This window comes from Aedes aegypti, chromosome 2, assembly GCF_002204515.2.
Source record: "Aedes aegypti strain LVP_AGWG chromosome 2, AaegL5.0 Primary Assembly, whole genome shotgun sequence".
NCBI classification, from domain to species: domain Eukaryota; kingdom Metazoa; phylum Arthropoda; class Insecta; order Diptera; family Culicidae; genus Aedes; species Aedes aegypti.
Window position 1 is genome coordinate 20,752,223 of NC_035108.1, and position 17,588 is coordinate 20,769,810.

The 17,588-nt window shown below is 35.7% G+C and overlaps 1 protein-coding gene across 11 annotated transcripts in view; it reads left to right on the forward strand.

The window, feature by feature from the left end:
- The window catches only part of LOC5571296 (serine/threonine-protein kinase N), a 370,020-nt gene that overhangs the window by 207,624 nt on the left and 144,808 nt on the right, over window positions 1-17,588 (forward strand). For 2 of the 11 annotated variants that reach the window (XM_021840134.1, XM_021840133.1), the window contains exons 2-3: window positions 6,817-7,105; window positions 8,022-8,309. The exons of 8 other annotated variants lie outside the window; for them this stretch is intronic. In XM_021840134.1, the coding sequence (XP_021695826.1) occupies window positions 8,220-8,309 (90 nt within the window). In that variant the 5' untranslated portion in view covers window positions 6,817-7,105; window positions 8,022-8,219. The remainder of the gene's footprint in view (window positions 1-6,816; window positions 7,106-8,021; window positions 8,310-17,588) is intronic. One more of the 11 variants, XM_021840135.1, reaches the window with a different exon arrangement.

A 17,588-nucleotide genomic window follows, 5' to 3' on the forward strand; every position in this document is an offset into this window, starting at 1 on the left:
TTCTTGGTGAATTTCTGAAAATCTTTAGAAAATCTCTGTATCTAATAATTTTTGATGAAATCGTTCAAAGCATCCTTGTTCTGAGATGTCCAAAGCCGGCGCGTTTTTGCGTCTCCGCATTTTTTTTTTCTTAATTCTTGGTCACCCTCAGAATGATCTTACTGAGAGCAAGCATGGAAAACATTCACTTGATTATTGCGTTTCCCTCACTCACTATCACACGCAGTCAAGAGCAAGGTTCTCGTTTCTCCAATCAAGCTGAATGTTTCCATTTTCAATGCGCATTCTACCTATTTTTCGCCGAGCGGACAAGTCAGGAAAAAAACTACAACAGAACTAGTCACTACCGATTCAGTGTGCCGAAGGTATCCGATTGCAATAGCTAATGATTGTTTGTATGCTGATTCCACTCGAGTGGCATTCGTTCTTGAGAACTTATGAAATACACTCGGCGGAATGATTCAGTGAGCACGAAATCAGTTCATTCAGCTGAATGCAATCAGTGATTTTTTTTCGTGTCTGCCAGAGCAGGTTAGTTCTCTCTCTCTTGTCAGTGAGTCTCAGCGATTCGTCGGGATTGCGCTGACCCTAGAAGCGTTCAGCTCTCACTGATCATTTGATGACGGCTTCATCCCATTGTCCAGAACGCCACAACTCCGAATGGGTCATTTCCCCGAATAAGCCATTACCCCGAATAGTAGGAGATACAGCTTAGTATCTTGTTTTGCGGGCAAAAATGCGTCTATTGAAAACTGGTAATAAATAACACGTAAAATTCGTCGGTAAAATGTCCATCATATATTTTCCCTTCTTTTGTATGTCATCTATTCTTTCGAAAAATCTTGTTGGCAACTATCTGCCCATAACTGCATAACAGTCACATTCGAAATTTTTGACAAATTGGAGTTAATACCGGGGAGAGTCATCAAATGATAAATACTTTCGATCAACTTACTAACATCTGTGAGTTTGTTCTGGAAAATTCGAAAAAAATACCAAGTTGTTTTGTCACACTGGCAAATGTAACCGCATAACAGTCACATTGAGATTATACATGAGTCTCATAATGTAGTAGCAACGAAATTTCTATCAGAATTATTTTCTGTCTACTCACCCAATATGCGGTATGAGTTGTACAAAATTTCAGCCTCAAATAAGCTCTTTTGAATTCTTAATGATTTTTTGAAATTTTAGTTTCCTCCCATACTGCAGTAAAATACAAACTTGGTATCCCATTTACTCAATGCCTACTTTTGTCGAATGTTACAAATATGCAGTTATGGGCAGCTATCTTCTTCTCATTCTTTCTGAGACAGTGCCTGTTTATCAGCTCAGTGGGCACTTTCGCACTTCAAGGGTTCATTGCCATTTTTGACACCTACACACCCCCTCGTACCATTTTTTGTATGGAAATTCTACATATTGTGTATGGGCTGTAACATTTTGAGGACAACCACCCACAACATTTTTTGTCCCTTTTTAGTATTTTGAAATTTGTGAATAGGATTTTTTCCTTGTCAATTTACCATTCTTGTACATGTCCCTGTATGCCCAAGGACGTCAAGGAAATGTTCAATGCATAAGATCCGCCACCGGAGGAATTCGAACCCATAACCAGCTTATCTTGCTTACAATGATCATTCACGTCTTAGCTGCAAACATTTCCCCAAAAACTACCTGCTTTTTTATCTCCTAAAATATGAAAAAATACATGGTTGAGCCTAACTTCTTAAATACTCATAAGGAATCGTACAATCATCTCCCCATTCTCTAACTACAAAAAGTCTAAAAATGTTATGCATTCTGGGTCATGGCGTTCGGGGTAATGACCCATTCGGGGTAGTGTCACAGAGTCTTGATGACAGCAACTAGTTTTTATTGGTTGCGTTCGGGTGAGTGAATGAACTTTCCCATGTATTTTTTTTAGTCATAAAGCATTTCCTCGTTATACGTCCTATCATGACTCAAATAAGTTTAAAAGTATTTTTTTAATTTGTGAAAAAGTGTTGCATAATGAACTCATATTACAATTCCGTTTCCTGACGGATTTGCGTCATGAATTGTGAAATTTGAAAAATGTCGTTCTAAAATGAAATCAGAGATTGATTTGTATCAAATTAATGATGAGATTAAGAAGTTGATACGAATAACAGACACTAAAGAAGGCTACAATTGGTAGTCGAAATACGCGTATCTGTCAAAAGACAAGCAATTAAGACGGAATTAAAAGGTGGAATACTCAAATCTACTTCTTTGATATGCTATATTGAGATTCAGCTCCGAGAATTCAAATACATAAACAAAATTCAATGTTTTTTAAATGGAAACATTTAGGAAAAAACTCAACTCTGCAAACTCTTGACTATTATTAAATAGGGGATTCAATAATTTGTTCCTTGATTTTTTTTTTCACGGAATACAATTCTAGGATAAAGCTATTACCTATTTTTGCATATATCTAATTTCATGATTCTCTGAAATTTGGAATGAAGCTATAAGTGAAATGGATAATGAAGCTATAAGTTTTTGATTATTCAATTTACCGATTAATTTCAAAAACCTGGTCTCGCTAAGGATTGCTTACTTTTGTGGCAGCTCTGAAACATATCATTCGACGAATAAATCTCTAGAAGCTTTCCTGAAAGAATTTCAAAATGATCGCCAGAAATTCATTGAAAATTTCTGCCTTAGGTTTCCAAAAATAATTCTAAAAGTAGTTTGCCAACCTTCATGCATTTCATCAGCTGTGTGCAGATTCATGAAAAAGATTCTTCTATTTAAAATATCGTAAAAATAACTTTATAATTACCCATAATTCCAACTTCAGGATAATAAAAAAAACACTTTCACACAAACTTCCACTCGGTGATTTCATCAAAAACTCTTCATAAATTTTTTAAAAAGTTCACACAAAAGTAGAAAATTATCCCAAACTCCACTTCAAATTGATTAACTCATTACGCGTGGTAAAGATAGATAAATTATGAGTGAATTCAAAACTTGTAACCTTCTGAGTTATTGGGTCACTAAGCGGCTCGGTAGCTCAGTTTGTAAGTCACTCGTCTAGCATACAGCAGTCGTGGGTTCGAATTCAACCTTAGCAAGTGTATTTTTTTTTATAATTTCACTCATAATGTATCCATCTAACGCGTAATGAGTTAATTAATTTAAAAACCTTGAGGATTGGTCTACCGAACAGCTCAATATATGTATTCAGCCATTCCATGAAAAACCGATCTAATAGGTCACCGAATTCCGTGAAAATTCCATGATTTTGTTCCTTATCCGAAGTGAAGGTACACGTGTTTTTGGATTTTTTGATTACGGTGCCCATTTCCAAAATAGGGTGACCAGAAAAATCACGATTTTGCTTAATTTTTATTTTTTTAGAAAATCATAACTTTTGAACCGTTCGACCGGTTTTCAATCTTTTTAGACGAAATGAAAGCTAAAAATTTTGACTTTTCAGGAAAAAAATTCACAAAAATTGCTTTTTTACATGAAAAAATTTTATTAATTTTCGTTTTTTCGTGTTTTGAAGGCCTCGGGACCTAAGGGGCTATTGCTGTTCTCATTTTTTCTTTAAAATTCAGAAAATTTCACGTTTACGGTCAAATTTTCAGCGATGTTTGTTTTTTAGTTTAAGAGATATTTTTTTTTTTTTAAATAAAAAATCAGTCATTTTCTATCGGCACACTGTAGGTCTCAGCGCATTGGATTAAAAATATCATAACTCGACCGATGATTTTTTTATGGAATGAAAGCTTCAGATTTTGTTTGAAAAATTAAAAAATCTGAAAAAGTCTGAAAAAAAAATTATATAAAAAAATATAAAAATTTCCAGTTTTTTTAGAAAGTTTCATTTATTTTCATGTAAACAATTTTTTTTTCAAAGTTTTATATTTTTTTCTGAAAAGTTGAAATCTTTAACTTTCATTCTATAAAAAAAGATTGAAAATCGGTTGAGCTGTTCAAAAGTTATGATTTTCTTTTAAATAAAATTCTAATGCACTGAGACCTACAGTGTGTGCCGATGAAAAATGACTGATTTTTTATTTTCAAAAAAATATATCTCTTAAACTAAAAAACATACATCGCTGAAAATTTGATAGTAAACGTAAAATTTGAACTTTCAAGAAAAAATGAGAACATGAATAGCCCCTTTGGTCCCGAGGCCTTCAAAACACGAAAAAACGAAAATTATTGATTTTTTTTCATGTGAAAAAGCAGTTTTTGTGAAATTTTATATATTTCCTGAAAAGTCAAAATCTTTAGCTTTCATTTCGTCCAAACAGATTGAAAATCGGTCGAACAGTTCAAAAGTTAAGATTTTTTTTAAATAAAATATAGCAAAATCGCGATTTTTCTAGTCACCCTATTTCGGAAAAGGTCACCCTAATCAAAAAATCCAAAAACACGTGTCTCCTCATTTCGGATAAGGAACAAAATAGCAAATTTTCACGGAATTCGGTGACCCCCTAGATCGGTTTTTCATGGAATGGCTGTATTAATATAAGAAGAACTTTCACAAATTTCTTAGTTGATTCCATCAATTGTGAATGCCTTCAGGGAAGATACTTGTAAATTCATTGAACATTGCATAGTCAACTTTATGTGGGATTCAGATTAGTATCTTCCAAAATACTTGACTAATTCCACTCAAATCATCAGTAAAATTATCAGCATGTCTTTCTACAGATTATGTGCAGATTGCACCTTTTCTTTTTGCTATTTTTTTTTTTTGATTGCTCATGTTATAGAGATGCTTAAAATAAGAAGATCAGGAACGTTTGACAACTATCCATCCAGTTTTGTGCCTTTGAAAACGTGAGTAGGGGCAGAAGGTGGCCATTGTGCCGGCCATCTTTGGATTTCGAGATGTTTCACCTTAACTGTAATTTCAAAATCTGTTGCAATTGCCTAGAAATTGTAGAAGTATATAGCACTTCTGGCACCCTCCGTAGTTTTGCACATGCACTGTACTGAAATTATTACTGGAAGATATTTTTTCGACGGATTCGAAAGTATGAAGTGATTTTTTACAATAAATTTGAATTGATACATACTTTTAAAAGTGTTTTGTCCAAAACTCATCAGAATCGCAAACCCCCCAGTTCCCCACTTCTGAGGATTAGTTATAAGATTCAAATTCTTAATTCTAATCTATCCTATATTTATACAACTGCAATGGTATTGCCAATGTTCTCATATATAGGACCATATATAAATAAAAATGAAATTCATTAGATTTACCTTAATTTCCCTGGCCACGATCACAGGGTTTGACGGTGCCAAAGTAGAAGGTGCACCATAATAATACCCGTCTGTGAAACATATCACCTTCCCAATACTTTGGCACACCTCCAACGGTTCATGATTTATTATGAAACGGCTGCATTCAGGCGGAGGATCTGTTAATATGTTTCGGCATATTATCAGGTCCTCTTCGAACGGAGGGACCGCCAGGGCTCATTAGTTACTTATAAACCAGTGCTGGTTGTTGATGTTTCAGTTCGTTTACACGAGCTGAAGCATCCTTTGTACTAATCAGCAATGGTGGTTAAGTTTCGAAGCCAACGTGTGATCAATCGTTTTATAATGCAAAAAAATGGGTGTTTGGTGGAACTGCGTTACACTCGTCGTTATTAAATTTAGTGATTGTGAAGGTGCTAATAGTGATTTTATAATAAAATTTATGGCGATGAAAATTTGAAAATGAAAGTGTAAGTGATTCTAATAGTTTTGTTAGAAATATTATAATAATGATGTGAACTCTACTATTTTAATAATACATTGTGCAATCATTTCTCTGAATATAAACTTTATTGCCTAGTTCTTCAAACGTGCATGATAGAAGTGTTAATAATGACAGCGAGTGCAGAAGAATGGATCTAAGTGATTTTTTTACTGTAACTTTCTTGATCATAGTGCTAAATCGTAGTTTGAGAAGCAATGACTCTACAGCAATAAAAATAATGATACATTTAAATTGAATATCTTTTGATTTTTTTTAGTAATGCTAACAGATGGTAAATGGTGATAACAATGAATTTATATGAAAATGGTGTGATGTGAAAAGTGATATAATGGAAAGTATATCTGAAGTGTATTACGAAAGTTAATGAGTGATAATCGGTGATATACGTCATAGTGTCGAAAATAAAAGTGACGATAGTGAGTGATGAAATGAAATGGGGAATGAGGACCTTTTCATAAAACTATTTCGTTCTTCACTTTAACCACACTAGTAGCATTTCAGGCATTATCATAGTTTGATAGTAGTCTGAACTACTAGACTGCAAAACTACGGCAAGGGCTGATGGCTGCTAGCGTACACAGTGACCATTTGAGCAACATTGCTTAGGAACGTCTGTGTGATGAACGCAATAGAGGCTTATAAAAGCAAATGCTGGGAAAGAGCTTAGGGCAGATTAAGAGTCCCAGTACTACCCCTATCGCTACTGACAAAAAAAAATGAAATTCATTAGATTTACCTTAATTTAAAAAAAATTCCTATCCCAAGTATGGAAAATATCAAATGGTAGGATCATTAAGTTTCAGTTTTGAATTTTTTTTCAATCATCTAGTTTTAAATTTTTAGGTATTTATAAAAAAATCAGAGCTATTGAAATATTTTTGAAAATCGTGAATTAATCATTGCTCTGTAAGCTTGCTATATCCTTTCGACGTGTTCACAATTGACCACATAACCAATTTTCGATCGAAATCATCCCACTATCCACCACTCAGTGCCACTGCGCGAACAACGAGAAAAGAAAAACCACTCCTTGACACGCAATACGTTTGCTTCCGCAGCATCACCAGTAGCAGCAAACTATCAGCGGGAAACAAGTGTTGCTAATCTAGTCGTCGTCGTCGTCGTCGCTGTGTTGTGTTGACTAGGGTCCTTTAATCGTGCGGTCACTAATCGAACGAGAGAAAATGCTTCGGGCTAATACAAACCGCTCCGCAATAATGGGGGAAGATTGAATCCAGCAAACCCCTCGAGGAAGATGGTGGTGTAAGAGTGGAAGCACCATAATTGCTACTTGTAACGCAATAGTGCAGCCTCACCCAAGTCGGTGCCGAGGCTCAATTGATGAAGGTATCGAATCCGAATTCACGGTGCTTCCTAGACCGTTATTATTAAAAACAAATCTATAGAATCGTGCTCTCCAGTTGTTTTTTATGGCTATCCTGCATTTCTGAGCAAAATTAAAAAAAAAACAAAGTTACGCTCTTTTGCGGGTATTTAACGAATTCAAAGGAAATTAGATATATTCAAACATACCATCACAGTAATAGGTTCGCACTACGTTTTTAGTAAATGAAAACCGAATATAGTCAAATGGTATAGTTTAATTCCACTAGAGTTCTTTGACAGTTACGCGTATTTCGATCAATCTTATTTGGTTCGCGTTGTGCGATTGCGAAAAGCTATTCGTGTTTAGTCGATGATGGATTGCCATCTGGTGAGCTCGTTCCATATTTATGATAACACATTTTTATAGTGGCAACAATATGTTTATGTAATTTTCTAACTAACTTTCGATGGTTCGTCACTACATACGTGTTCCATACTTATAAATTGGCCCGTAATATAATTCAGCACTTGAGCCTAAAAAATAAGGATTTTGTAAAAAAAAACTTGCAGCATGTAATATCAGTTTTTTATTGAGAGCATTGAAATGTGATGAACGGTATTGGTATACCTCATCATTTTAAATATTTTGAATAGTTACGCCACAAAAAGGGGGTAACACAAATTGCGTTGATCTTTTTATTCAAAACTCTATCCAGAGGTTACAAACAACTAAAAAAAAACAACTTTGAACCAAGTTTTGATGGTATATTTTATTTGATAACCATGACAAAAGAAAAACTATTTGAATCATACCTATTTCCATTGAATTAGTGGTTTAATACCATCAGAAAGGCGTTACTTCAAAACGAGGCCCAACGATTTTTACCCATCCATGCAGAATATTCGATAATGTTATTTTCTGATAACAACGGTCTAGGGAGCACCGTGCCATCTTCATCCGGGGTTCGGTTTCGGTGTTTCCTTCGAAGAAGTGCGTAAGTTGAGCGACAAGTGTATCAGAGAGAGAGAGAAGAAAAAAACACCTAAACCAAACGGCAACAAGTGAGTGAAGTGATCTCGGGTGCTCGGTAATTGCAAGAGAAGACGCCACCAGCCAGAGGGCAGCAGCCGTAGAATGGATCTTCAGATTGCCGAGTACCGGCAGCGTAAGAGGCGCAGCCGTGTCTTTAGCACCTGCATTAGCGCCGCGGCCACCACAGATAAGGTATTTGTTTTGCGTTGAAGCTCTTTGGCTCTTTGGCTTTCCTTCTTTCTCTCGCTCTTGAACTGAAATAATACTGCTGCGTAAAGGAATCGTGCGTAGAGAGATCGGGTTTAAGTTTTTTGTTTGTGCATTTTCTGTTTTTGTTGGTAATTTTTCGTTCGTTATCTGTCCAGATAGAGAGCACGGTTTATTGTGGGCACCCTCTGGGTAGTAGGGTGCAACTTATTTTTCAAAAGTGTTCAATACTAAAAGTGTGTGTGCTCTTGACTTGGAAGTCTCTCTGAAAGAATGTCTTCAAAACTAAAGTAATAAAACTTTTTTTTTAAATCTCTAATCAGTATTAGTTAAAAATTGTTTTCTTGGGTATTGTCCTACTTTCACTAAAAAAGTTTTGACCTTATGAACACTCATCCAAGTAAACATAGTTCTCATTTAATGTGATTCGAATTAGAATAACCTACGAACTTTTAATATTGAGAACTTTCGAAAAATAAGCCGCGCCCTACTCTTTAGACAAGGTACTTCACCGGTTGCAAGGTGAATTGGGCTTATAATCGAATATGCTTTTACACTGTTGCTGTTCGGTTCGCTTATAATCGATGTTGTTGCAAGCGCGTTTAACGGATTTAGAAATGCGAGATGTTTGTTCGATTTTGAAAATTGCTTACATTGTTTTACGCTTGTTGTTCGGATAGGCGATCGACGCTTGTGTATCAGATGCTGATGAGTTAGTTTCAACCAGTATTAATTGGAGGATTGTTTCGTTGCCCGTAGATAATTTAAATATTTTCCCCTGATGAACCACTAGCTAGCTGGTAGATGCATTTCTGAAATAGCTTCACGTTGTGTTGCAAATATTGGTCCGATTGCAATATCGATTACGGTTAGTATTATGCCTGTGGAACTGTTGCAGCACACTATGTGTTTGACAATCACCTGCTTGATCACCACACAGAAAAAAATATTTAATTTTCAATGTGATGTAAACTGAAGTCTATTGTAAAAATAAATCAAATTCGTGTGTTGTAACAGCATCATGAAAATTTAAATGAATATACATTCAATTTTCAACTAAAAATGGTTGAATATTACATGATTGTGTGAATTTAAAGTGAATTCGATTGAAAAATAATAAATTGGTCGTTGAAATTTAGGTTTATTTTGATGCTCCAAATATGTGCATGAAAATAAACTTAAATTTACAACATATTTTTAGCTGTGCAATCTATCAAGTTTTCAGCTTAAACGAATGTCTGGTTTTCCAGATTAGTGCTCTTGAAAATTTGAGATTTGGCTTCGATTCATCGTCACCTTAATCCGCAAAGTTTATACTATATCTATAGTCCTAGTAGTACCAAACAATCTTCAAGTGATGTTTTCAATCATACATCAGCCAACGGGATCTTCTTAAGTGTCGCATCAACTAAAACTGTTCTTCGACAAACCGTGAGAACACCATCCGAATCACTTCCATTCTATTCGACGCCCACCCGATAATGATGATTTGATTCCATTTCACTTCTCCTAAACTGTCCCGTGTCCTATTTTGTCGCGAATTTATATTCCCGTCACATATTCCGGCCCCGACACTTTATGGAGACCTAACGTCGTCTACTCTGCGATGACTACGGCACGCATTGGCATTAGAAGCTTCCTCAACTGCACCACTTCTTGGCACCTTCGTACATTGAACCGCTCTCTCTCTCCATATCCCAAGAAGTGATCTACGATGATCTTGGAATAACGTGCAAACCGGGCTGCCACAGGGCGAGAGAGAAGGTGTATGATAATTTCATGCAAATTGTGTTTTCCATCGACGATTCCGTCGACGACGACGACGATGGCAATGTCTTCATGAAACGAGTGTGCTTCCCAAATGTGCTTTTACAACACATTCCAGAAGGGGGGTGGTCGTTGCCTGGTGGGGAATCGTCTTCGCCTCTGCACTTCCCACTTTGCACACTAGAGAAGAGTTCAGTTGAAAAGCTCTTTCGGAGTTTCGCCCGGGATAGTACTTTCAAGTGCTTGAATTTAAATTCAATTTTACTGCGTTGCACGCAGGAGTAACATCGTGGGTAAAAGTTTTTGAGCATTTTCGCAATTTGTATGAAATCAATTGTTTTGCTCTGTCTGGCAATAACAAAATTGGCGCCTGAGGTTTTTTTTCTTCAAAATTTTAGATAATTTACAAAAGGGTTTAGAGTCAGGGTCCAATGGAGAGATTTTATTTTCAATTTTTTTTTCCTAATTGAGTAAAACGATTTTAATTTCTTTTTAATCCTGTCATATAATTTTCATAGCAGGATCGCGAGTGCGTTAAAATTGCCTTCTCTTCACGTTTTTAAGACGGATGAAAAGTTGAAGATCATCGTCTATAAGCACGGATTCGAATTTTACTTCACATTTTGGTATTGCAATGCCCCTTGTTTCAACTATGGAACTAGTTCAAAATTTCGAGAGCATTGTCAATATCAAGTTTTGGTTGCAAAGGAATGTTAACATAAAGATTACTATCGATATATGTTCCATATGTATTCCAGTCGGCTCGAAAATAATCAAATGTGGAGCTGATAGAATTGAGAATCCTTCATGGGATGTTTGAAATGTAACAGGGACATGATCAGAATCAAAATCAGCGTGCGTAATCAAGTTGGCTACAAAGCTGACTAGAGTCGGTTAAAAGCAAATGAATCGTAAAAAGTTTTCTAGAAGAGGAAAAACATGTAGGGCAATCAGGGTATTGAATTGAGAAATATCCTGAAGAGCACTCTTCAAACAAAATTCTGCCGTTGGAATTACTTTGCGAATTATTCCATAAGCGATGTTTTGCATTGAAGTCAACAATGACAAAAAAAAAATTACTTATTGCGAGTCAATTTTCGCAAGTCAGTTTTAAGCAAATTAACTTCCTGCCCAGTGCATTGATAATGGCAAATAGACAGCTATGAGTGTTTTACCATTCTGTGTTTCAACAGAAACACCCAAAGTTTCAAAAACTTTGGTCTCAAATGACGAAAAAAGTTGATGATTTATACGGCTATGAATGATAATCAGAGAATGCCAGAAAACTCGGAGCGGTGCAAAATATGCATGTGCTGCACACGACTTTTGCGTGCGTCTCCTGTTTTTGTTGAGTTACACAAAAGAAGGTGCGAGTATTGCCGCAACTGTGTGAGAGACAAAAGATAGCTCCAGCTCTACTCTTTAAAACTCTTGGAGTAAAGCACAATGTGCTTCGTTTGGTGCTTTTCATTGGAAACGTAATCGAGAACGAATGTGACTGACGGCGTTGTCGAATTATTTGTTGCTTGCTCTACCTTTCAAAATCATTTTAGGGTTTATTCACAAATTTCATATCGCCGGAAATGGCCATTTTTGACACCCACCCACCCCCTCGTAAGGCATTTTATATGAGCATTTTTCAAATTTTGTATGAGCTGTAACATCTTAAGGACCTTCAGCGTTATGAAATTTGTGAATAGGCCCTTACGTAGAAATCAAATGAATTTAAAACTAGGACGTAGGACATTTTTTACAATGTTCGGAAATTATTTTGTAATTAGAGGCCGTTCACTAATTAAGTAAGGAGTTATGTGTAGGATGAGTCATGTGGAAGGGGCAGGAAGATATTTGTTACGTGCCAGACAAATTATTTTTTGATTTCATACAACAAATCTTCCCTCGGGAGAGGGGGTGTCAAAAAAACCGACAAAACTCTTGACACTTCCGTGGAATTGCACACAGCAATAACATATGTCGAATTCATTTTTGAATCTAGGTTGAAACTGACGCAATCCGTTCTGAATCACAGTTTCAACCCCAACCCGATTTATGTTCGACCGAACTACAACTATGCTATGCGAACTATGCTTGAAGTTGGTTTGTTTATGTATTGATCACCGATCCAGTTCCTAAAAACAAAAACGACAATGGGGCTCTGCACTGTTTTGATTTTGTTTGGTATTTTGACGTTTACTGACCTTGTTGTTTACAAATTTTATGTAAGAGTAAAAGAGAGAGTTACACCGTGTCCAATATATTCTCATACACTTTTTCTTTTCTTTGGTATAACTTTACTGAATGTAGGATAATCCAATATTGTAGTATTTCATTGTAGTCTGGTAGTATTATACTAACGTAGAAAAGCTTGTTTTATGAATAAGAAAAAATAATTGCTATGATGAGTGATGAAATGTCCATTGAAGTCGTGTTTTGCACTTAAAATGAATTTTTGTTCATATTGGTCTGGTTTACAAAGTGAAAATCAGAGCATTCACAAAAAAGTTTCAGAAACTTTAAGTTAATCATATTGCGTTTTGAATACATAAATATTGATAAAATTTGATAAATATATGTGCGATAACTGCAGATTGAAATTGGGCTCTGCCTATGAGCGTGCCGCTGGAAATATTTTTCGTATATTCTTAGGTTGATAACATAAGTTTATAATTGAAATATTTCCAAAATATTTCCTGCAGTGAATCAGTATTGTAACCACTATCAAAAAATATTATCACCAATGATGTCAGTTAGACGAGCGCAAAGTAATGTTATCTCGAATTTGTATGAGAATATACTGGACACGGTGTAGATTGTTTTGCAGTGACCCATAAACACACGAGTTCAATATTTGACGTTTAGCGGAGCTGTGTTATTTATGTGTCCATAGCAAACAGTGAATTCGACACCGCTCAAACGTCAAATTAGTGGACTCGTGCATCGGTCCATAGTGGAAGATCCCATAAGAAAACAACGGATACCGCAACTATGCACCAATGCACGAGTTCATTACTTGACGTTTGAGCGGTGCCGTGTTATTTACGTAACAATAGGAACAAGTGAATACGACACCGCTCAATCGTCAAATTAGTGAACTCATGCAGCCTGCCCATAACTGCATATTTGTAACATTCGACAAAAGTAGGCATTGAGTAAATGGAATACCAAGTGTGCATTTTATGGCAGTATGGGAGGAGACTAAAGTTTCTAAAAATTACCAGGAACTCAAAAGTACTTATTTGAGGCTGATATTTTGTACAACTCGTATCACATACTAGGTAAATTGTAAGAAAATAATTCTGATAGAAATTTCATTGCTATCACATTACTAGTCCCATTAATAATCTCAATGTGACTGTTATGCGGTTATAATTACCAATGTGACAAAACAACTTGGTATTTTTTTAGAATTTTCTAGAACCATCTCACAGATTTCACTAAGCTGATCGAAAGTATTTATCATTTGATGACTCTCCATGGTATTAACTCCATTTTGTCAAAAATGTCGAATGTGACTGTTTTGCAGTTATGGGCAGTGCATTGGTCCATAGGAACGCAAATGAAAAATATACCGCAACTAAAGGAACAGTGCAGGTACTATTTTTCACTGTCATGCCGTTGGCTACTGCGATGAAATCATTTTTCTCATTAAGTCAATGGTCGTTTCTTCCCGTTACAACATTAATATGTTCATTAATTGCGCTTCTTGAATTTAAGCGGTTAAATGAAGATTAATCGTTCTTAGTACCTCCACTATTGGTACATCTACCCTCTGTGTGAGGCGAAATCATGTATGATTTATGAAGTAAACAAACGTTTGTGTGGTTCGTTTGACAGTGGCGTCCATCCGTACACCGTCATCAAAGCAAAGTGATGTTATTTGAGAGAGCCTTGCCTAATGCTCAAAGAGATTATCAGCAACGGCACATGGGAGTTTAAGCACACAAAAAAGAATGGGTGCAACACAATTCATATTGCACTAGCACGTCTCTTTCAAATTGAACGTGCTGTCTCCCGGCAGCGCGTGCTGCACTGAAAGAGTTTTGAGTCGCACCCTATCCCTGATGATAATAGCAACTCCCCCACATGCTGCATCCATCCGATCATTCTTCTTCTTGGCATTTCATTCTTATGAGTACTTCCACAGTTATTAACTGAGAGCTTTCTTTACCAAAGTTGCCATTTTCGCATTCGTATATCGTGTAACAGGTACGATGATGCTCTATGCCCAAGGAAGTCATGGAAATTTCCATTACGAAAAGATCCTGGACCAACCGGGAATCGAAACCAGACACCTTCAGCATGGTTTTGGTTTGTAGCAGTGGACTCTATCCACTCGGCTAAGGAAGCCGTAGTCGATCATTACGATAAACAAAACATTTGGATGTCTTTTTAATTTGGATCCAGGTTTCAAATAAGCTTCAGTAATAACTGCTATATGTATGTTATTAGCTGTTAGAAAATTTAACAACTCGTCGTCCCCAGTTAACATTTTGGTTGGTATAACTTTTGTTATACAGTTAACTCTCCATCACTCGATATCGAGTTAGAGAACCATAGTAAAGGTATACTTTCATGGCTAACTCGATGGTCCCTTGGATCGCAGTTGCACTGGTTTACGGTACGGAATATAGTACATTTCTCAGGTAAAGAGATCTCTTTTTCGAGTCTTGGTCACTATTTTAATGCAAGTCTTCAAAAATTTATTTCTGATGTAATGTCTCTAAAGTCTTTATTTTAATCGAAACTTTCTTCAAAGTTAAGAGTTTTCTCAAGGGATGCTTAGAGGAATTTCTGTAGAATTTGGTCTAGGAAATCCATCCAACGCTACGATCTCTAGTAATTTTCACAGACATTACTCTGAAAAATTCCTAGCGATTATACCAGGATTTCCTCCAGCTATTTTTTACTGATTCTTTCACCGATATCTCCAGTTGTTACTTCTGGGAAATTGACCATAGATTCTATATGACTTCTTTCACAAAGATTTATTCCAAAATTTTGAAAAAAAAAATCGTTTCGACATTTTTTTAGAAACCCTACAATAATTCCTTCGTCGATTTTTCTTTTATGTCAGGCATTGTCATGAGGATTATTAAAAAAAAACATCTACGGTGACTGAATTGCTAAAAAATCAACAGTGCTGTTGATATTTTAGCAATTGTTGTTCATTTAAAATAAAATATAAAAATTTATCAAATTTCCAAATTTTCATGGAATTTTCACAATTTCATTTATAGTTATTAGTCAGATCATTTATACATAAATTTCTTCATGGTTCTGTCAGAATTTTCACAAGGAATTTGTAAAAAAAATTATGCATCATTATTCGGTTCTTTTGTTTTGTTTTTAGTAATCTTATTAATTTATCAAGAAACTAATAGAAAGAATTTCATCAAGAATACTGGAGTTTTTTCAGAGATCATCGTAGGAGTTTATCAAGGTATACTTAGAATTTACACAAATTTTATCAGCGAATACTCTAGAATTTTTTGTTTAGAAATTCTACCCGTATTTTTTTTTAAATTTTCTCCAATAAATCTGGAAAATTTCCTTGGCATTTCCCTGGAATGAAATGCCCTTGATGAATGATTAAAGAAATTTTTTTTAAACTTTTTTGGAAAATTTAAAAAAATGATGAATTTTAAAAGAAATTTTGAATTTTTGAAGATGCTCTAAACAGGAATGATTGAGAAAATCCAATGGAGGGAATTCAATGGAAGAATCAATGGGCGGTATGAATAAAATGTAGTAAAGTTTTTCATCTCTTGGAATTCTGTGGGTATCTTTGAGACGGGAAAAACCTTTAAGATTCCGTTGATCTCCAGTTCCGTTGGAATTTCAAAGCAAGGCTTTTGATTTCGATGAATAGTGTCTAGATTACAATGGGATTTTTTGTGAAGCCGATAAGAATTTTAATAATTTCAAAGGGAACCCTGTAGTTTTAGGGGAGATCCTCATTGAATTCTAATAAGTACCATCGGAGTCACTACAATTCCCATCAAAATCACATTCTACATTCTAAAAATTCCAAGGATACTATCAGAAACCCCACCGAAATAACGAGAATATCACAGAAACACTTAGAATTTCCGAAATTTAACATGCTGTTAAGAAAACATCCGGGGAGCCTCTAAATTCTACCAGAATTTTACCAGAATTTCAGAACTGGTGCTAGGAAATATGTGGTTCTTAGTTTGATAGCTGTAATCTCAGAATCTCTTCATAGTTTTTAAGCTAAAATTCAAAAATTCGTCAAACACTGCCGTTGGCGAAGACCGAAATTTCTTTGATCATCATGAAATCATACACATAAATAGAATACCACACAAAATTACACAAATCTTGTCAAATTACAACACCTTCATGAATTTGTGCAAATTGTCGCGTAATCGATTAGATTCCATGCATTTCCTTCATATGCATGATTATATTGATTTTAAGCGTCACTCTGAATAGATTTATCCTTACGTGCAGAATCACTCTGCTCTCTGAATGGATTTTTCTTATCGTGCAGCATCAGTCACTGCTACTCGTATGTAGTAAAAGTTCATGTTCGAAAGCAGTACGTACTGCATGTTCGAAAGGCTGTAGTAAACTTAGTGGATTTTGTTTTTGAGTAGATGCTACATGTAGTAAAGTTCCACGCTTTTTATTCATGCCACCCAATGGATAAACCTCCAAAAAGGTTGAAACTTTCTTGAAGGATGAAACGAACTTTAGAGGAATTCCTTATTCCTAGAAAAAAAAATCCAGATTTAATTCATGAAGGTTTTTTTAAGAAATTCATTGAAGAAGAACTTAGAAAATTCGTGAAATATCACTAATCAAACTTCTTGAAAGATCTTTGGAGTAATATATGAAAGAAATCAACAGCAAAACGAGCAGATATACTTGTCGTAATACCACGAGGAATAAAAAAAAATCTTAGAGATATTCTCAAAGAAATGCCTGTTCAACAGTGGTGGAAAAGTTCGCATCACGAAGCATCTCACGAGTGTATACCAACGCATAACAAACATGACTGACTTGTGAACTGGCTAGGTGTGAGCAAGTCCACACCCGTCTGCTCGGGAGAACATGCAAAAAGAAGTAGCAACAAGCTCGGGATCGTTTACTCGCGAGTAACCGAGCAAGGTGTGATTTATTATGGTTTTAACAGACAAATGTATTGTATAACCATCAAATCGACCGTAAACTACCAGTTTGTAATTAAAAAACCCTTGGAAACCATAAATCTCGGAGAGGAAGCAGCTTTTTCCCAAAAGCACAATTGACTCTGAACAGCTCCGAACACGTCTACGAATCACTTTTTGTTTCGGTTACTCGGGAGCACGACAGATGCGAGTAAACCAGCGCTCTGACGCTCGGGAGCAATTGGTTTTGTTTTTGTTCCAGTTCAGCAGAAATGATTCCCACTTTCCATCACTGCTGTTCAAATGAGGAACTGAACTCTAATATCGTGGTTCCTGTTTAAATGTATTATTACTGCAGTGGACA